We start from the raw sequence: 20699 nt of genomic DNA on the forward strand, positions 1-20699 counted from the left end.
CAAAAACAGAATAAAAAGAGAGTTAAAGCCTTTATTTTTAAACTGGTTTCCAGTTTGTGGGGAAAAGAAAAAATACAGTTTGGACAGAAGCCCAAATTTCAGTCTTACATGCAGCTGTCTCGTTCCAACAGAGCCCTCCTGGCTGGGAGCTGTTGGTCCCAATCAGCCAAACACACCTGAGCACAGGTGTCACTGTACCTACACCTGGCAGGTCCAGCTACACCCTGTTCTCAGGAACACCCCACAGTCCCAGCCCAGGAGGAGGTACCTCAGCACCCCCTTCTCCTGGGGGTGACACTGTAACAGTACTGGAGGCTCCAAGAGATGCCCCAAAATAGCACAAAACACCCCAGACCTGCCCCACTCACACTGTGGCAGGGGAAGGGTGTGAACCTGCAGCAGGTAACACATACACAACACCTCAGCCCGGTGGGTCGTGGCTGCTCACTGAGGGATGGACGTTCCTCTGCGATAAATCCTCGGTGTGGGGGGTCTATGGCTCCCAGGGGGGGCTCCTCCTCCCATCCACCTCTGTCTCCACGTGGTACAGGACATCAGCCAGCGTGTGCTCCACCACGGCGCCCCAGCCCATGTCACTCATCTGCAGGGGGAAGCACAGTCAGCTCCAGCCACGGAGTACAGGCCTGGGAAGCAGTGGCAGCAGCACTCCAGGGCTGTTCCCCTCCTGGAAACATCGGTGGGGCAAAAAAGAAAATTCCAAGTGTGTCCTTAAACAACAATTCCACCCTCTTACTGATAAAAGAGGCCAACACAGGCAACAGCAGGGCCTTACAGTCTGTCAAGAGGAACAAGACAGCATTACTATTTAACGGAAATTTAATTAAATTATTTATTGGGTTAGCTGTCCTTAAATATTTTTACACACACTGTGGTGTGGTATGAATCACACCAAAATACCTTTTGTTTTAAACACCTTTGGTTTAAACACTTAGTTCTCTCAGATGGGGGTAAAAAAGGTTCAGGTTTACTTACAGGGCGGTAAGTGATGTCTCTGGGTGGATACTTGAAATATGGCCCAAAGTTTATAGAAACCTGGGGAAGACACATTTTCATTAGATCTAAAAAAACCAGGAAAATTTCTTTAGTCCTCAGTCCTCATCCCCCTCCTGCTTCTGAGCCTACCCCCAGCCTGTGCAAGCCCACAGGAACAAGCCCCCCTGGCATGGAAGGAGGGTGTTCCTTCAGCAGTTTCGTTCCAGAGTCACTTCACTAAAATAATTCCCATCTTTCCTCCTCACTTGGCAGGCTCCCAGAGCACTCCCACTCTGTGCATTACTGAAACTGAGGGATTCAGGCATTCTCCTTCAAAGACACCTCACTTACCGTGCAGCCTTTGTACAAAGAAATGGCAGGAAAATAAACCCCTTCAAAGATGTCCTTAAAGGCAACTCCTTGGCTGACACCGTTCTTGAAGAATATGATCTGAAAAATGAAGGGTTTTCCCACTGATGGTGGCTGTCATAACACAGCAACTCCCTCAGGATTACCCCCAGTTCCCCTTTACCAGATGTGCTGAAGTGACACCCAAGAACTCACCTGGCTTCCAGGTGCCTGCTTTAGGCTCTTCTCTGCCTTGTCCACAAAATCCTTCTCTTCAAAGTACAAGTAGCTTTTGAATTTGATCAAAGCCTGAAATAGCAGCAAACAATGTCAGAAGCAAGTCCAAAAATCTGTTGCCCATCACCTGCCCTGCTTGGGGACAGGTGTGCCTGGTGTCAGAGTACCTGTGAGGAGTGATTCCCACAGCTCAAGTATTTGAGAGCCAGGAGGGGAAGATGAAAGGAGACGTGAGCAATCCCATCCAGGAGTATTTTGGACCTCTCCCCTATGAACCACGGAGGTACCCAGAGGCAGGATGGGAAGGATCCACGGAAAGGGGCAGGAGTGAGGCCAGAGCAACCTGTTTGCCACTTATCCACCTGCCAATGCTCAATTCAACAGTGAACTCGCCCCTCACCTTGTCTTTGTAGGTGTCAGGCAGGGACTTGGCCGTCTCAGTGTCCTCTGGAAGGCTGATGTAAAACCCCAGGACGTCTCCCTGTCCGTAGCCAGATGAATAATGTTTCCCTATCGACTGGTGAAACTTGGTTCCCTTTTTGCTGCGCCAGGAGTAACTGAACTTGTCATATCCCAGAGGGGCCTGGAGGTTCCCTGCGGAGACAAACACTTCGTTGTGAACACGTGGAGTGTAGCAGGAGCATCTCCTAAGAAGTATTTGGTACCATTATTTACCCAAGGGCTGTGACCAGCCTAGTCTGGCAGCTGTGTCTGGAGGCATCTCATCCATGGAGATCTCGAAGTACCAGGCTCCTTTCCGCACGCCATGGGAGGCTCGCACCATGGAATAGCCCTTCTCGCCAATAACAGTCAGCCTGTCGTCAGAGATCTTCAGCTGGGGAGCTGCAGGGGGTGACACCAGCAGTTATTTGGGATTTGCAAAGTGTGGAGGTGTCAGAAGGCAAATGAACGTGCAGAGGTGGATCTGCCATCTGCACCTCTGAGAGCAATGACACCTGAAACGTCACTGACCGGTAACGAGAGGTCACCGGGACGTCCCTGTAAGGAAACACAACCTGCACAGATTAACGAGCTCTGTACCTCGGTCGTGCAGTGCCAGGAGGACTCGTTCATACAGGCAGGCTCTGTACAGGTCCCCAGGAATCGGTTTTCCTGCCCAGCAGTCCAGCTCCAGCTTTTCCGGGTCGGGTGCGTGGGGGTCAGGCTCGGCCAGGATGTATCGGTACCCGTCCTTGTTGAAGGGGTGTTCCAGAGGGTACCCGTGGGGGGGCAAGCGCTGAGCTGAGAACAATGGGTCACTGAAACACAGAAACTCCAGGCTGGCATCTCCCAGTGGCTGTGGTGCCATCACAGATCACCCCAGGACACCCCCCTGCAGAGCTGTCCCTGCGCTCAGGGGCTGCACAGCGGTGTCTGTGCCAAACGAGCACACCCTCCCCCACTGCAAATGATTTATGGCCTGTGAGTTATCAGTAACGTCACAGGGCTCTGGAGTGACTCCCCATGAACCCACCCGAGGCAGAGACAGGTGGGAGGCAGCTTAAGGCACCACAAGCACGGACGTCCCCGCCCGGTGCCCAACACCTCAGGACCCGTGCCCTCCTCTCACCTCCGGGTTTTCTTGGCTGTTCCCGTGGTCCCTCCGTCCTGCTGCTTGCGTTTGGCTCCCCGGCCCTTCCCGCTGCCTCCAGCAGCCATTCCCCCTGCACACACAGAGCGGGCACGTTAAGGAGCCGGGGGTCGGGGAGCGCCCGCGCGCCCGGAATCTCCAGGGACAGAGGGGCAGAAGCAGCCAAACCAAAACGAGCTCGTGGGCTCAGGAGCCTTTGCCCACAGTCAGTGTGAACCAGCCCGTGGTGCCAACGAGCACAGCAAAATCCGCAGGGGACTAAATTTGGAGCGGAAGCTGAGGGAGACTGAGCAGCAAAACAAGCTCAACCCGGGCTTTTGAGGTCAGAATTAAGAATCTTTTCTGTCATGAGAAGAGCTACAGGCAGCAGCACTGGGATCCACTTCAGAGGTATTATTATTAGTCTTTCATGGAGATTCCAGTCACAGTTCCAATCTACTTCTGCAGAAGCAGCAGAAACCCACCCTACAGGACAGCCACTATCCCAGTGACCCTGTGCTGGGGGAACACTCTGACACCAATCAGCAAGAAGCACTTTAATGTTCAATTTCCATCTATAAAATAAAATACACCTACGTGGAGGAAAAACAAAAAGCAAGAGGTGTTTCTCTTCAGTATCACCAAAGTCAGTTCTGGGATTGAACAGTGTACCAGCCTGAACTACAGCACTGATTTCGAACTCACAGGACTGTAGTACAGGAAAGGCTGCATGTCAAATTTAATCAAACTGAGATCAGCACAACGTTTTAATGAATTAAATCATATGTGCATTTTATCATCACACTATTTCCAAAGAGATCAGTGTTGATTCACAAGGAAAACTACGGAAATTTCATGTACTGTAGATAAACACCTTCACGAACTGCATTCGTGTGGTAATTAAAAATCCAGTCAGCTCTTCCATTACCAGCATTCCCTTATGGTGTAAGGGATCCAAATCACCCAGGGAATACCATATTCTGCACAAACATGACCTGATCCAGCTGCACATCACCTGATCCAGTGCAGATAAACATTCAGGATCTCCAGTTGGTAAATATTTACTTGCCCAAACCATCACACTGTATGTTTCAGACTGAATTATTTAGACATTAAGAGTTAAAATGACAACATCAGGTCAACTGACACAAAGTAAAAATAAATATAAGAACAAAATACACAAATAAGACATTTATAACAGTCAAGTAGGGCAGAATATGGCAATAAAAGCTTCTAATTGCTAAAGATTAAAGAGTGGAATTGCTGGTTTGTATTAAAGCCTGACTGCAATCACATCAGGGCACGCTTTCATTTTTAATTGACTTTGGCTTCTAAGAGAATCAAGCAAAAAAGCTTTGCAAACAGCAATACTTAAGTTTTAGAAGCTGAAAGGTAAATATTCACCTCCCAGAGAGGCTCCACCTGCAAGAACAGAAGTGGCACCACATGTTTGTCAGTCTCCCGGAAATTCAATAAAAAACAACCCGTGCATGACATGGAGACAACACACCTGAGATATCTGTAACCTGTTCTAAAAAGCCCCAAATACCTCCTGCCTGTACTATTGGGATGTGTTTACTGCAAATTATTAATACATATCCTCATCAGCAGGTACTTCACTGCAGTAAGGTCACCCTGAGCAACCTCGGCAGGACGGGACAGCACAGGAGTCACCCTCAAGGAGTAACAGTAAAGCACAAGCAGTGAGCACAAGGAATAATGCATATATTTATCCTTTCCCCAGCTACTTTCAACTCTCAGAGAAAGGGAAACACAAGGAAGTAAATTAAAACCATTCTAAGAGCAAACTGACAAGCTGGGTTTTCCGGCGAGCATCTCGATTTATCTGGTCACCGTAAAGAAACAGCTGAACCTTCCCAAGAACTAAAGTTAATCCTTCTATAAAAAGGCACAGTGAGACTGTTCTGAGCACAAGCATAAACTCAGCTCACACGACAGCTGAACTGCACAGATGCCCAGAGGACTGGGAAATGCAGCTTAGTCCCAAATACCCAAAACCCTCCCGAGTAAAGAACTTGCCATTCAAGCTTCCACTCGTGGACACAGCGTTGCTCTGTTTCTGGTTGTCATAGGCAGGGCCAATATTGGCAAGATCCTGCAAGAGACCAAACAATCTGCTGAACAGACTTGGTCAAAGGTGCCACCCTGAGCCCGAGCAGGGCACTCCCAGGTGCTGGAGCTCCCACCCACTGCTGGCACAACACGGACTCGTGGCAGAACTTTGCCCCTTGACTGAGCAGAAGGCACCACAAGGATCCCCCACTTCTCCTCCCAGATCCCTGCTCTCCTCCCTTCTCTCATCACATACCTGGTCTAGAAGCCCAAATTTGGGGTAATCTTCCTCTGGGTCTTTACTGCCCGGGTCTGGGTGCTCTTTCACCAGGAACACATCTCTTTCTTTGCACTGAAACAGAGGAGTTCAAGTCACACGAGATAAGATTAACAAATTAATTAACAAGTGTTTAAATCCCATTGTGTACTATTAATATGTGGGAGGTACATCAGCACCTTCACCCTTCAGCTCCAAGCTCAGCCCTCAGCACACACCAGCACCAGAAAACTAAAATGTTCGTGGTAATTCCTCCAGGGATTTACCCCCAGTTCTTACCATGGTTTTGACAATGTTATTGGGCCAGGTCATCTTCCCAGGCCTCTGCCGCGTTGTCATACACTCCCAGTATTTGTCAATGAACGGGATAATATCCTGTGAAAGCAGAGAACATTTCTCTGAGCTCCTCTCACTGACACCACCCCTGACGCGGACCCGCGGCGGTTCCGTCACAGCCAAACCTTATCCTTGGAGAACATCGTCTTGGGGTGCTCGTCCTGTGTCCTCGACTGCCACGTGAGGTTGGCCAGAGCACTAAGGCACATTTCCTTGAGATCTGGAAAACAAAACACCCCAGGGATACACTTACACTTGGTGGGGAAGATCAGGACACCCTCCTGTGCTGACAGCAATCACCGACCCCACAGCATCACCCCGAGGAACAGCAAACCCCCTCGAGTTCATCCTGATCAGCCCCCACTGAACACATTTACACCATCTTCAGCAATTAAAACAGCAAAACATTTTTAGAAAAAGCCTCAGATTTGTTGCTATGAATTTTCTGGTCATTTTCCAAGAGTCTCAGCAGAGCCCTCCCAGACAAAACCAAACCTTCAGAATTATCTTACACAAAACACCCCCCAACGTGCTTCTCCCAGACTCACTCGCTTGTTTCCTCAGGAAGTAGGTGTTCCCACTGTGGTGGCACACGTTGCAGTGGAAGCTGTAGTTGGTCATGAAGGGCAAACAGGACCTGGGAAAGAGCAGGTTTGTCAGGGCTGGGTACACCGTAATTACTGCATTAGATTAAAGGAATGCCAGAATTACTGAGATTAGAAAAGACCTCTGACATCATCGAGTCCACCCTGTGCCCCATCCCCACCTTGTCCCCCAGCCCAGAGCACTGAGTGCCATGTCCAGTCCTTCCTTGGACATCTCCAGGCATGGGGACTCCACTACCTTCCTGGGCAGCCCCTTCCAATACCTGACCACGCTTACCAGGGAAAAATTCCTCCTGATGTCCAACCTGACCCTCCCCTGGCACAGTTTGAGGCTGTTTCCTTGTTCCCTGGGAGCTCCCCCCTCCTGTCAGGGGGCTGCAGAGCCAAAAGGTCCCCCCTGAGCCTCCTTTTCTCCAGGCTGAGCACCCCCAGCTGCTCATGGTGCTCCAGACCCTTCCCACCTCCGTTCCCTTCCCTGGGCACACTCCAGTCCCTCAGTGTCATTCTTAGAAAAGAAATAAAGTCAATTATTCTTTACTACACTAGATTAAGACATTAATTACTCCAGATTAGAAACCAAGTATTCTTTCTCTCCCTGAGCCCAGAAACACCTTACAGGCTCAGTGGTATCTGGTGGGGGTGCTTTTATCACTGGCAAAGTCTTAGTTATTTACACAACATGCTGGTTTCCAAGTGTCCAAGGATACGGACGGGGCCTTGGTCCTTGGGAACTCTAAAACACTCCCTTCCTGCTGCCAGGGCTCACGTACGTGGTGTCGATGCCAAAGGTGTCCGCCGTGAACCACTTGGTGCAGATCCCACACTGCAGCTCGATCTCCCCCAGCTGCCGCGCGTTCTCCTCGTCCCCCGAGCCCCCCTGGGCATCCAGGGCCTCGGCACCATCCCCAGCCGTGTCCTGGAAAGGAGCAGAGCCAGGGAATCACACACTGCCTGGGGCAGATCCAGGGAATCACACACTGCCTGGGGCAGATCCAGGGAATCACACACTGCTACCATTAAACGGAATAAATCCCTCCCCCTGATCCGTGCCCGCGCTGGAGCTATTCCATAGACTCAGCTCGTCACACGGGTGAGGATTTAACTTCCAAAATAACCCTTTCCAGACCCAAAGCTGGGGAATGTAAATTCCCTTAGGGCTGAACCACCCACCACTCCCCGTGCCCACAGCACTTACCAGGGGCTCCTTGCCGTTGGCGGACTCGGTCTCCAGGGCCGTGGTGACATCGACCAGGGCGGTGTCCCCGCTGCCAGGGCACAGACGTGTTAGAGGAGCCGCCCCCCGGGGACCCCCGGAAATGGGAGGCAGAGGGGGGGCTCAGCCCGGACCCGGGGCCCGGCGCGGGATGGGGGGGTACGTGCAGCTACCCCCCGCCCTCCCGGTGTCGCTTGGGCCTCCCGGGGACCCCTCTGGGGCGGTGCGGGACCCCCATCCCCGTTCCCATGGTAACGCGGCGAGCCCCCCCCCCCCCGCCCCCTTTTCCCCCATCAAAGCCCTCACGGTGCGGGGGCTGCGGGGGCCGCTCGGGCGCGCGTAGGGAGGGCCATACCCGCTCTCGGCGTCGGCGGCGGGCGGTTCTGGGGGGGCCGGGGGCTCCGGGGCCGGGGGGGGCTCCGGAGGGGGCTCCGCGCCCTCGGCCGCCGCCGCCGCCATGTTCGCCCGCCGCCCGCGCTCGCGGCTCTCGCGAGACCCGGCGCTTCAAAGGGCGATGGCTCCGGGTGGGCCCCACCGCGGCGCAGCGGCGCCACCTGGCGGCGGCCGCCGGGAACTGCGCGGCGGGGAGATGGAGCCGTGACGTCACGTTTCCCTTCTGTCGTGACGTCACCCGGCCACAGCCTGAGAGGGAGGTGCGGGGCTGACAGCGGGGTAGGAAACCGCCAGCGGGTCCCAGGTTTCCCCGATGCCCCGCACGTTTCTCCCAGGGAGGGAGGAGCGTCGCCTCGCTGGGAGACGGGTGGGGACGAAGAGGGACCCCCGCTGAGACCCCCACCCTGGAGAGGTTGGGGTCCTCGGGTACCCCAGGTCCCTGTCCCTTCTCCAAAGAGCAGGACAGGATTGATGGGTGGTGGGGAATGTGCCTGGGTCACTCGTCCACAGGGGTCCCGGCCGGTGCTGACCCCGCGCCCACCAGCCACGGCAGGAGGGGGATGGAGGGAGCTGGTGGTGGGGACGAGCCCAGGAGGGGTGGAGGGGAGGATGGAGAGGGAAACGGGCAGGACGAGAAGAACTGGAGGGCTGAAGGGATGAGTCGGGTGGATAAGACTGGAGACAGTTAGGGAAGGGTGGGAAGGAGAGAGGGAGAAAGAGAGGAATGAGAGACGGCGGAGTTGGAAGCGGGGAGGGATGTCAGCGCGGAGATGGGGGTGGAGGGGAGGGAGGATGGAGATAGGGACGGAGGGCTGGGAAGAGGGATGGGGAGAAGAGGGGAGGGGGCTGCCGGAGAGGGGGGTGCCCGGGGCGGCGCTCGGGGCCGCTGTACAAATAGGGCGGCTGCGGGTGGCCCGGGCAGACATGCGGGTCCCGCTCCGCTCCGCGCCCGCGCTGGCGCTCTGCGCCCTCGCCCTGCTCCACCTGGGCTGCGCATCCCCCCGGGCACCCACCTGGGCACCGACCGGAGCATCCCCCCGAGCACCCACCTGGGCACCGACCGGAGCATTCCCCCGGGTACCCACCTGGGCACCGACCGGAGCATCCCCCCGAGCACCCACCCGGGCGCCCACCCTGTCCCCGGCCCGCGCCCCGCCGCGCTGCCCCCCGCTGATGCTGCAGCTGCTCCGCGCCCCTCCCGCCCCGCTCCGCGCCGCCGCCGCCGCCGCCCTCAGCCTCTCCCCGCACGGTGAGTGGGGCCTCGGCCCCGGACATCCCTGTCCTGGGACCGGCACTGTCCCCGGGACCCTCACCATCCCTCAGCATCCCTGTCCTGGGACCGGCACTGTCCCCGGGTCCCGTGCGGTCCCCGGGCAACCCCGTCCCCGGGATCAGCACCATTCCTCTTCCCGGGACTGGCGCTGTCCCCAGGCATCCCTGTTCTGGCACAGTTACAGTCCCCGGGACCTGCACCGGCCCCAAGCATCCCTGTCCAGGGCCCCCCACTGCCCCGAGAATCCCTGTCCCCGGGACCGGCCCTGCCCGGGGCTCTCGCTGGCTCTCGGGGTGGATCCAGCGGCTTTCCCCTGACCCTCGGGCTCCCGCGGCAGGGACGCGAGGGCACCGTCCCTCCCGGCGCTGGCACCCCCGGCCCCACGTCCCCTCACCTTGCCCTTGGCTTCCAGGCTCCCTGCAGAACGGCTCCCGCTGGGCGCTCTCCTTCGACATGTCCTCCCTGTCCAGCAGCCAGGAGGTGAGTCTGGCCCAGCTCCGCATCCGCCCGCCCGGGCTCTCCCACTCCCACAACGTCTCCCTGGACATCTACCACAGCCAGCGGCGCAGGTGCCGGGGCCATGGGACCTGTGCCCACCAGCTCTTCCTGGGCACCGTGGCCGGCAGCCCCTCTGCCACCCAGGCCTCCTGGGAAGTCTTCGAGGTCACCAACCTGCTCCGGTCCTGGCTGCACCAAACCGTGGTCCCCGGGCACCACAATCCCACGGGAAAGGAGCGGTGGGAGATGAACGGCTCGGATGTCCCGGCCACCGGTGCGGTGCACTCGCCCACCCTGAGCGACGCTGGCCACGGGGAGCCAGCCCTGCCCCAGGACGTGGCAGACAGAGTCCTGCTGCTCGTCTTCTCCACGGACAAGTCTCCAGGAGACCACAGCCTCATCAGGACAGCGGAGACCTCCAAGTACATCATGCGTGACAGTGGCTCCCAGGGCGAGGGGACGCGCCGGCACCGCAGGAACAGGATGGAGAAGCAAAGGATCAAAGCGAGCGATGCTGCTGCGGCCACGCCGCGGGAGGAGGGCAGGGCCCTGTGCAGGCGGGTGGACATGATGGTGGATTTCGAGCAGACGGGCTGGGGCAGCTGGATTGTCTACCCCAAAAAGTACAACGCCTACCGATGCGAAGGGCTGTGCCCCTCGCCCGTGGACGAGACCTTCAAGCCCACCAACCACGCATACATACAGGTAAGAGGAGCTGCCCCTGTGCCCCCCACACTCCCAGCCCTCCACCCGCGGCAGGGGGGATGTTCTACCCTTCCCGTGTCCCCCACAGAGTTTGCTGCAGCTCTACAAGCCCAACCAGGTGCCGTGTCCCGCCTGCTCCCCGGTCAGGATGAGTCCCCTCTCCATGCTCTACTACGAGAAGGGCGAGATCGTCGTCCGCCACCACGAGGACATGATCATCGAGGAGTGTGGCTGCAACTGAGGCCACCTCGTCCCCCGCTGGGAAGGGGCACATCTCTGCCCAAAAGTGCCCCCAAGGACCGACCACCCGACCTACAGCCATCACACAGACCGGGGCATCTCGAGCCCGTGTGACTGTGGGTCGGCAAAGCCCTGGCTGGGCCAGGGGAGGAGTGGGGTGCTGGGGTGTTAGCAGTGCTTCATGGCCACGGTGCATGGCTGGATCCGGGCTCCATGCAGGAAAGGCCACCAGCTACCTCCTTGTGGCACCTTGGTGCCCCACACTGTGCTTTTCCAGGAGCTGTGGTGCTGCTGGAAGGTGTGCCTGGGGCAGCCGAGGGCAGAGGCAGGAGCTGAGGTGCAGGGCTGGAGCATGGCAGCATCACTCCCTGCCATGGTACACTCTGCTCCCTCCGTGAGGCCGTGGATCTGCTCAAGCCTTTTCCCCCCTCGCTGGATGGGGTGGTAGAGAAAGGGTCACAGTTGTAAAACTCATCAATAAATTATATATATATATATATATTAAAAACGCCTGGTGGTTTGGTTGATTTCCACAGCCCGTTTTTGCTGTTGGTGGTCTGTCAGGGTGCAGTTCCTCCATCTCTCTGTCCATTTGCTCCTTCACCAGTAACACCAGAGCAGGTGGGCTCTGGCTGTTCCCAACACTGCCAGAGCAAAGGGGTCCCTCCAACAGTGCAAAAGATGCTCAGAAGCTCCAAAGTTCACGTGAGATAAGGACAAAGCTGCTCCCACCCTGATGGGAGGTTGCTCAAGAGCAAGCAGGGAGGCACCTGCAGGAGGGGAAGGGGAGGCTAAAGGGATTTCCACCCTTATTTACCCCTCGGAGATAAGGGAAGGGCCGTGCTCTCTAACAGCAGTGAATTCTAAGCCTTGTGGCCGGTGCAGCTCCTTTGGGTCACCGACCCGGTGACAGCAGGAGAACCCCAGCCCCAGGCAACGCCCGGGGCCTCCAGTGCCCTGGGGTGACCGTGTCCCCCCTGCACCCCAGTCCTGGCGGGGGATGCTCCTCCTGGGCAGTGAGGGGCAGTGCTGGGGTTTGGCTGCAGCCCCGGCAGTGGGTCTGGGGTCCCCCAGGCTCAGGGCTGCCCCCGTGGATGGGGACACGGCACTCGCGGGGGGGACCCACGGTGGCCCCCGCGCAGCCGAGGGGACGGGAGGGACCACAAGCATCGGGGCTGGCGGCGGGTGGCCCGGGTGGCTTCGCAGGATGGGACAGGGGCCACCTCCATCCCGCCCCTCCCGGGACCAGCAGCCCCGACTCCACATCCCAGCCCAGCCTGATTATCCCCAATCCACATCCCAGCCGGCGGATAAACAAAGCGTGTCTGGTGTGTCCCCCCTCCCCAGCAGACCCTCCCCGGGGCCGCTTACATATTCCAACAGCTTTCACACTGCGACCATCCCGTCATTAGAGGGTCATTTGCAGGAGCTGTCAAGGGTGGGCCGGGGGCGCGGGGCTGACCCCCGGCAGGAGGCAAAGCCATGCAGAAACCGGCACATCTGCGCTGTGGGTGACATGAAATCACATTATTTTGCCTCTTTCTCCGCAGTTTTGCCACTCCTGCTCATAAACGGGAGGATTCACACCCTCACGCCCAGCCCGGGACGCCCTGGCCCCCCCAGCCCCCGCTGTATCTCTGCCATCTCTGCCCCTCCATCACGCCTGTTTGGAATCCAGCAGCGGGTTCAAAAGTTGTGGCGGGGCAGGGGGAGGCAGCAGCCTTTCCCTGGGAAGAGCGGGGTGGAAAAATAAAGGCTGAGATTCCAGGGCTGTAAGGAAAACATCAAAGTGCGGGCGGTGACAATAAAGCCGGGTTTAGGCGAGGATCTGCTGGCGAGCCGGGCTCTGCCAGGCTCGGGCTGTGAGCAGGGACCTGATCTGAGCAGGGAGAGCTGTGGCCCTGCTCCTGCCCCAATCCACATCGGCTGCGGGGGGGTCGTGGGGGGGACAGAGGGAGCCCAGACACGCAAGATAATAAAGTGGGGGGACAGCCCCAGCCCTGCCATGGGGTGCTGCCTGTGACCCGTCAGCATCCCAGGGCCGGGGGGAGCTGGCAGGTCTCTGCTCTGGGAAGGGCTGGCTTGGTCTCAGCAGCCTTAAACATAAAGGACAGAGCCTCCCCGTGCAGGGAAGGTTTTCCAGCAGGGAAGGTTTTCCAGCAGGGAAGGTGCCTGAGGTTTTCTGGGAGGGTAAGACTTGGATACAAGCAGTGACCACTCGGGGAGCACGGGAGTGTGGGGCAGCTGAGCCTGGCTGGGATCAGTCTGGAGGGACAGGGGGATGGCAGGCACGGATTGCTTTGGACACACGAGGAAAGAGCAAAAACAAACAGGCCAAGGGGCTTATCACAGGCCCAGGGTAATATTTGTACAAGTGGTGCACTAAGGCACGAGCTGGGGCAGGCAGGTGGTGTTTGTCCTGTGACTGGGACACAGAGCAGGACACAGGGACATGGAGAAGGACTCAGGGACATGGAGCAGGGCACAAGGACACGGATTAGGATGCAGGGACACGGAGGAGGACTCAGGGATGTGGAGCAGGATGCAGGGACACCGGGTGTGCTGCTCTACCCTCCTGCGACAAAAAGGGGCCGGGATGGGAAATGCAATGACAAAGCCAACACTTGTCCCTGGACCTCCCCAGAGCATCCCAGCTGTGCCACAGCCACCCACAGCTGCCTTCCCTCCCTCCCTGCCTCCCACCGTGCTCACCAGGGCTCAGCCTGCAGGAAAAGCAGCTCCTCGGCCTGGGAGTGCAAGTGTTGGGCAAGGAACAGAGCCTGGTGGAGCAGGGAACTGCCCTGGAATGCTGAGCTGCTCCGTGCAGGGCTCAGGAAAGCTTGGAGAGCTGCAAACACGAAGGCAGGCAGGAGATGGATCCAAAACTGCCCAGCTGAGGGATGCAGTGGCTGGGGGTGTGAGGGAGGGGGTGAAGGACCGGAGCAATGGGGTGCTGAGACCACTTGGTCCTACACCACGGGTGGAAAAGTTCAAGGAACGGGCTCAGGACAAATTGCAGGGAGCAGATGCCCACAAGCGTCACCTCATCCTATCCACAGCTTTGGTCAGGACTCTCTCTGCCCCCCATGACTGCCCCCAAGTGCCTGTGGCCCCAGGGCCCTGGCTGGGAACCCAGCAGGAGCCCTGACCCTCCCGGACAGAGCCCTGGTCACACCTGGCCAGGTGTTTCACAGGGAGCCCTCCCTCCCTCGGAATTATCAGCTATGCATTGCTGTCCCAGGCACCTGGGGCTTTGATGCTCCCCCAGATCTGCATAAGCTTCAGATACCAATGCAAAGCTTCCAGGGCAGGGACAAAGTACTTAACACTTCCAGCACGTGTTACCTCTCCTGCAGGTGGGAGGGAATGGGATTTAAGAGCATTACCTGCAATACCTGACACTTACCCCAAAATCCAGGCCTTTGTACCGACACCAAATCCTGACCCCACAAGGCTCTTGCAGCAGCTCCTCTCCAAACCCTCATCAGAACCAAACCTGTGCAGAGTTGCAAGACTGATAAAGTCACACCAGAGGGCAATAAATTTGGATTTGTTCCCATTAGGGTTTCAGAGAAACCCTTAAATCTTATCTTGGAGAAATGCGGGTTTATCTGCAGCAATTGCTTTGTTCTGTTACTCATTATTAAGGGTTTGCATATCATAATGTCACCACTGAGACTCATTAGCAGATATTTAAAAGCTATCTACAGAATCTGATCTGCACAGACACTCATTGTGGTTCAGGAAGTCTGAGGTCCAGGCTGTGTCCTGATATGGATTGTCCTCCTTTGAGGTGCCTCCACTCCCCCTCAGCATTCACACAGCAATGTGTTAGAACCTCTTGCAGACCACATTTATTAAACCCGAGGCTAAAAATGCAGATATTTGGTCGATGGGGATGCAAATTGGGCATTCCCCACGGAAAAATTAACTTTTCTCACATGAAAATTCCCCTCTCAAACCCAGATTTGTTTCTAACCCCCCCCCCCCAGCCAAACCCTCTTTCCCAAAGCCCTGACCCCTGCCTACCACAGGATAAAAAGGAGAAACAAGGGTAAAGTAGCACTGGAGTTTTAGCAGGGATGACAAACCCAGGTAAGCACTCACCCCCCAAAGAGACCTGCTGTGGAACACCTCAGGCCAGTGGTTTCTTGCTGGAATAAGGGACAGAAGCCTCATTTATTGCATTCATCTCCACACCAGGAGACTCCACATGATTTTTATTTCTCCCTTATATAGCATTTCTGTAACTGTTACAGTATTAAAATGATTAACAAAAGCATAAAACTGGAACCAAAACCAAGGGGTGAGAGTGTCTCCTCTGGCACTCCGAGACCCGGCCCCTGGAACAGGACACGCTCTGCTCTCCCAAGGGAATCAACTGCCTTTCCCAGGAGCAGGAAGGCACTCAAGGCATGGGCTGCTGTAAGCCTGGCTGGTGGGAATCCTCAAGACAAGTCCTGGTGCTTCACTGGATCAGCACTCCCCGGGCAGGTGCGTTAGATGTCCATGTCAAACTGCTCTTCCTCACCTGCTGAGGGGACAAAACCACAAATGAGTCCTCTGAGTTCCACACTGAATACCAGGGATTGTGGTGAAGGGGCGACTGGCAGCTCTGCTTCAGAAATGGGGCTGTTTGGGCTTAAAAATCTGCATTCAGGCATTGAGGCTGGTGTGAAAACCATCTCGTGAAGCTCTTGTAAAGGTGTCAGCCCTGGGGGATCTTCCTCTGACCAAAAAGAGCAGAGGCAGAAAAAATGCCCTTTAAATAATTTATCCCTACCCCTTGATGTCCTTCTAACAGGGAATGTAAGGACCCACGTTGGTGACAATCACTGGTATGAACCCACACAGGCACATTTCACAACCATTATCCCTCCAGCTGCTCCCACAGCCTGGCAGGAGCCAGCCAGAGCAGCCAGGATCTGTTCCTGGGCACAGGGATTCTCTGGGAGAGTCACAACCCAGCGCCCAGCCTGTATTTCAGGGTGCCAGAGGGTCCAGCGAGACACTTGAGGTCACAGGAGTGTGAAGGCATGAGGCAACTCTGGAAAGATTCTGCTTGGAGTGAGCATGGAAGCCAACAGGAGCCTTCAGGATTTTATTTTTAGAGAGAATATAAGTACTTGCACTTGGTAGCTTCATGTTGCTTCAAGAACTAACCTCAAATAACTCTAAGAACAGTTCTTCAAGAGCAACACTGGCCTCGGTGAAGTGTCCCTGTCACAAAGTGGGGTCAGAAACAGGCAGGAGGAATTTACAACTCGTGCTGATATTAAAAACCCTGAGTAAATCCTACTGTGAATTGTAACCTGAAGCCCCAAGCAGCTGCAGCACGGCCCAGGACAGGGAGAGGCAGCAACAGCTGCCTCCTCTGCTCTTCACAGGGCTCCCGATCCAGCAGCAGCCTCCCAAACGCTGAATTAACGGGAATTACAGCAAATCACACTTAATAACCGAAAAAGTCACGTTGCTGGGGCCCACGGCAGGGCCACACAGCCACGAGAGCCTCGTTACCCCCATGGCATCGAGCCCACTCCGGTTTTCCAAGAATTCCCTGGAGCACTGACCACGGCTCATCGGAAGCTCCTGGCTCCGTGCCAGCCCTGGAATTTCCAGGAACCCTCACGGGTTGCTGGGTCCCCGCTGTCCCCGCTCACCTGCGCTGGCTTTCTCCTCACAGTTCTGCACGTGGTGGTTTTCCAGCTTCAGCTCCTCCGCGCTGGGGCTGGTGACGCCTGGAATGTCGGGAAGGTCGGAGGGGGGTGTTTTGGCCACCGGGGAGTTGCGGCACTCCATCAGAAACTTACGGTCGTAGATGATCCTGGTACCTGGGGAAACGGGGGGGACAAGAACATGGTCAGGTGTCCCTGCCCAGCGTTGGAGCTGGATGGTCTTTAAGGTCCTTTCCAACCCCAAACCACTCTGGGATTCTTGGATATTTAAGTGATAGCTGTGATTTAGCACTCACTGCTCAGGCTGTGTTGCCTCACAAGAAAGCCAGGCACCTGAACACTGTATCTGTAAGTAAAGGTGAAGGCTCGAGCACCCAAATGCTGCCCAGAGGGAACACAAGGCTCCAAACCCAGCCCGGTGCTGGAAGTGACAGATCTGGCCCCTTCCACCTCGCCCAAGGTCACAACAACCCGCAGAGCAAACAGAAAATCGAATTTAATTTCCACCCATGGCCAGAAGCAGGGCCAAGAGCTGCAGGTGGACACACCTGGACACACCAGGGGCCAGGACGTGGCCATGCTGTGCCTGCACAGACACCTCCCTTGGCAGGGCAGCAGTTACACACACCTTGCTCAAGGCTTACACAGAGTTGTTAATGCTCCAAGGGTTAACCAGCCCACAGGCAGCTCTCCCTGCCCAGCAAGACAAGCCAGCTCCAGCCCATCACAGCGAGCCTCCGGGCACGGATTTCTAGGAATACACGGAACAGCCTGTTCCTTGTAAAGGAATTGCATGGAAAAAGCTCCAAAACCACAGGCAGAAAAGGGATCTCCCTCCAAACAGCCCACAGCCTTAACCCAGGAAGTGCTGGAAAAGCGTTTGCTTTCCAAGGGCTGCACACCCCCCTGGATCAGGTCTGTCCTGCCCTGCTCCTGTTCCAGCCAGAGGGAGAGGAACTAGTCCTTGTGACCTCCCCAAAAGTGTTAACTAAAGTACACATGTGTGGGCAAACAGCTCCCGTTACCATCTGTCCTGGAACAGTCAACTCCCTTCGCTTTGAACACTATAAATATAAAATAAATATATATAAACCAACGTGTCCGGGTGTTGTGTTCCAGCGGAGTTCTGCAGGGGAGTTCCCAAAACACTGAACAACTTCTCACTCAGGGTTTTGAATCTGAGTTGTTTTACAAGGTGTGTGTGGGGGGAAATCCAACCCAACGTGCAGCTGGCTGGGACAGGGGTGTCAAGATTCCTGGGAAGCTCGGGGAGCAGGACTAAGACAGGGATTCCTGGAACTGCAGCTCATGTACCAGCACCAGGAGCTCAAGGGCTTCCACATCCTCTGACAGCCACGTGCCCAGAGCTCCCGAAAGCAAAAGGACTCTGGGCTGTCACAGAGCCACAGACAGGCTCCTTCACACCCCCAAAGCTGAGTTCCCTGCTGCTGTAAGGGAGGTCAGGGTGGATTTAGCAGGAAAACCACACCCCATGGGACTGCTCCCTGGAAGCCCTCGTGGGCCTTGCCGTGCCCACAGGGCAGACACAGAGCCCAAGGCTCACACCCCACGTCCTCCAGCAGCTCTGAATCATCCCCTCCCTCCAGCACCCAAATTCCAGCCCCAGGGCCGGGCAGCACACGGTGTCCCCAAACAGGCTGGGACAGCCCCGGTGTCCCCAGACAGGCTGGGACAGCCCTGGGTGGGTCACGGGAGTGCCGTGGGCACTGCCAGGTGGGCACACCCCAACCTCAGCTCCAGGCACCCACCAGCTCCCCGGGGACAAACAGCTGACAGCCCTCGTTACTCCACGCCGTTAATTGCTCCTTTCTGTTCTGTTGCTCTTGGCTGAGGCTCAGAGAGCCTCCCGTTCTCCAGCACAATTCCTGCAGGCGCTGCTTTCAGAGGAGGGAACACACTGGCCAAAACAACCCCAAACCTCAGCTTTTCTGCACACACAAAACCCACCGTGTGAGTCAGCAGTGCCACTTCCCCTTCTCTCCGAATTTTAACCCCTGGAACCCAGTGGTGGGTCCCAGGGACCAACTAAACCTCCGTCCCCTCCCGAGTGCAGCTTCACCATTCCCGCTGTTCAAATCCACCTGGACATGGATGCAGGGGGGGAAATTCTTGGAGGTGTGGGAAAAACAGTCATGCCAAACCCCTGCTGGGCAGGAGCAGAGGCAGCTGGAATTCTCCACACCGACCCTGTGCCAGGTGCCATCACCTGGAGCTGCGGCCGCTTTTCTCGAGGCCAAACTGCCCCAAATAAACACCCGAGCAGGAGAGGGGGCACAAACCCCCTCTGATGGAGGAGCCCTTCGTATACCCTGTTTATTCCTCTTATTTGAGGATCAAATCCCTGAAGATTCCCAGCTCCTGGCAGCTCTGGGGCTGCACAGGACTCGCAGCAAACAAGGAGAGAACCAGCCCATGGCCCGTTTGCAGCAGTGGAGCTGCCACACTTCCAGGATTTGGAGCAACCTGGGAACAAGAAATAAAGGAAAAGGCCCCCAGGGTTTGCTGACTGCCGGAAAAAACAGCAAATATTAGAGATTAGAATTAATCAGTAACCCGAGGGGATGCCGGAGGTTGCTCCTCGGGAGGCACAGCCCCCAGCCCCATCCCTGGGCAGGTGGGAGCCCCCCGGACCCCTCATTCCTCCTCCGGGCACAGCCGTGTCCGAGTTCCCGGGGAAAAGCCCTCCCCAAAGCAAAGCCTCCTCCATCAAGGTGGAGACCCCCCCCCTTTCATATCCCCGTCCCACCAAGGGCCCCCCAAAGCTCCCCAGAGTCCCGGGGGCAAAGCGGGGGCTCCCCTTCCTCCCTCTCCTGGCACAAAAAGGGGAGACCCCCCTTGGCCAAAGCGAGCCTCCCCAGCCCCTCCCGGGGAGCAGGAGCCCCCCGAGCCCCCGCCCCGCTCACCGCCCGGCGTGGTCCCGAACACGGTGCCCCCCGGTGTGGTGCTGTAGTCGCCGGGCGGCAGCGCGGCCCCGTCGGGCAGTGCCAGGCACTTGCCGGGGCCGGGGATGTCCCGGCTGGGCGTCTGCCCCTGGCAGCAGCGGCCCGACATGACGGCACCGGGACCGCCGGGATCGGGACCGCCGGGACCGGGATCTCCGGGATCTCCGGGATCTCCGGGATCACCGGGAGCACCGGGAGCGCCGCCGCTTCCGCGCCGGGACACGCCCCTTCCGCCGCGCGGGAAAAGAGGGCGGGGCCTGCACCAGAGGAGGCGGGGCTTTGCCTGAATATGGGCAAGGGGCGGGGCACGGGGCGGGATTTGGCCTGAACGGCAGAGAGAGTGGGCGTGGTTTAGTCCGATATGGGCGCGGTCTGTGTGTGGGCGTGGTTTAGCCCGAGTGGGGGCGCGGTTTGCCTCAATGGGGGCGTGGCTATACACGAGAAGAGGCGGAGTCTGTCGGTGGGTGGGGCATTGGGCGTGGCTTAAGAGGGCCGTGGGCGGGGTCTGTGCGGGGTACCCTCAGTTCCCCCCCCCCCGAGGCACCCACCACCTCTGTCCCCTATTTTGGGGGATCCCCCGCCTCGTTCTGTGCCCCTCTCGCCACGCCGGGCCCCCCCAGCAGCGCTGCCCCTGCCCCTTCGTGCAGCGGAGCGGGGGGAGCCGCCGTGGGAGGTCCGGGTGGTCCCTGTGGGAGCGCTGCGGGGACAGATGTCTGCCCGGCTTGGGTGGAGAAACCCCGTCCCAAATGGCTCTGCCACCCCCGGGGGGCCCGAGGACAAACGTGGCAGGGGCCGGGGGGGCCACACACGCCGTGTCCCCGGAGATGCTCCGGTGGGATGGAGCGCTGGAAAAACAGCGTTTTTCTTAAGATTTTACTAAATAAAAGATTTAAGGAGAAGCTGGCGTTCGGCGGCGGCGAGGGGGGCAGGGTGGGCCGGGAGGGACCCCCGTGCTGGGCAGGGGGAGGCTGGGGCGTCCTGGTACGAAGCCCTGGCACGAAGCCCTTCCGAGCATCCTTGGGACCACCACGAGTACCCGCTGGAAAAAACCCCTTCAGCCCTTCTCTGCTCCCCCAGCAGCGGCCACAGAGCTCTGCTGACCCTCACTGGACACCGGTCCAGTGCTGACATCTGCTGACGGCCGGGATGCCGGGAGCCAGGATGGATTCCAGCACGGATTCCAGCACGGATGCCAGCACGGATGCCAGCACGGATGCCAGCAGCGCTCCGCCCGCTCTGGAGCACCGCGAGGTCGCTGGGGCTCCGGCAGTGCCCGTCCCTCGGTCGGGGCTCGGGGCTG

The 20699-nt window shown here is 57.5% G+C and overlaps 3 protein-coding genes across 7 annotated transcripts; 1 reads left to right on the forward strand and 2 right to left on the reverse strand.

Annotated features, from left to right (window-relative positions):
- Nucleotides 1-17: 17 nt before the first annotated feature.
- ASH2L (ASH2 like, histone lysine methyltransferase complex subunit) lies at nt 18-8132 on the reverse strand. Of its 2 annotated transcripts, XM_051812007.1 has the most exons (17): nt 8008-8132; nt 7635-7704; nt 7210-7355; nt 6383-6471; nt 5960-6054; nt 5778-5873; nt 5478-5573; nt 5189-5264; nt 4553-4570; nt 3149-3242; nt 2620-2837; nt 2254-2421; nt 1979-2172; nt 1558-1650; nt 1345-1443; nt 994-1053; nt 18-601 (listed from the first exon to the last, which is right to left on the reverse strand). In XM_051812007.1, exons 1-17 carry the CDS (start codon nt 8109-8111, stop codon nt 494-496), a joined length of 1824 nt encoding a protein of 607 aa, XP_051667967.1. In that variant the 5' UTR covers nt 8112-8132; the 3' UTR covers nt 18-493. The 2 variants fall into 2 exon arrangements, with proteins under 2 accessions (XP_051667967.1, XP_051667968.1); XM_051812008.1 differs by lacking the exon at nt 4553-4570 and having other exon boundaries at nt 8008-8131.
- On the forward strand, nt 7514-10762 carry NODAL (nodal growth differentiation factor). Of its 2 annotated transcripts, XM_051812016.1 has the most exons (4): nt 8970-9039; nt 9187-9294; nt 9731-10521; nt 10610-10762. In XM_051812016.1, exons 1-4 carry the CDS (start codon nt 8970-8972, stop codon nt 10760-10762), a joined length of 1122 nt encoding a protein of 373 aa, XP_051667976.1. The 2 variants fall into 2 exon arrangements, with proteins under 2 accessions (XP_051667977.1, XP_051667976.1); XM_051812017.1 differs by lacking the exons at nt 8970-9039; nt 9187-9294 and adding an exon at nt 7514-7529.
- Nucleotides 10763-14939: 4177 nt separating this feature from the next.
- Nucleotides 14940-19639, reverse strand: EIF4EBP1 (eukaryotic translation initiation factor 4E binding protein 1). Of its 3 annotated transcripts, XM_051812040.1 has the most exons (4): nt 19564-19596; nt 19361-19530; nt 16422-16592; nt 14940-15295 (listed from the first exon to the last, which is right to left on the reverse strand). In XM_051812040.1, the coding sequence occupies exons 2-4, from the start codon at nt 19506-19508 to the stop codon at nt 15261-15263; spliced, it is 354 nt and encodes a 117-aa protein (XP_051668000.1). In that variant the 5' UTR covers nt 19509-19530; nt 19564-19596; the 3' UTR covers nt 14940-15260. The 3 variants fall into 3 exon arrangements, with proteins under 3 accessions (XP_051668000.1, XP_051667999.1, XP_051668001.1); XM_051812039.1 differs by having other exon boundaries at nt 19361-19639; XM_051812041.1 differs by having other exon boundaries at nt 14940-15292; nt 19361-19638.
- Nucleotides 19640-20699: the final 1060 nt, after the last annotated feature.

The sequence above is a fragment of the Manacus candei genome, unplaced genomic scaffold, assembly GCF_025592945.1.
Source record: "Manacus candei isolate 608988 ecotype Guabito, Panama unplaced genomic scaffold, ASM2559294v1 h1tg000084l, whole genome shotgun sequence".
NCBI lineage: Eukaryota > Metazoa > Chordata > Aves > Passeriformes > Pipridae > Manacus > Manacus candei.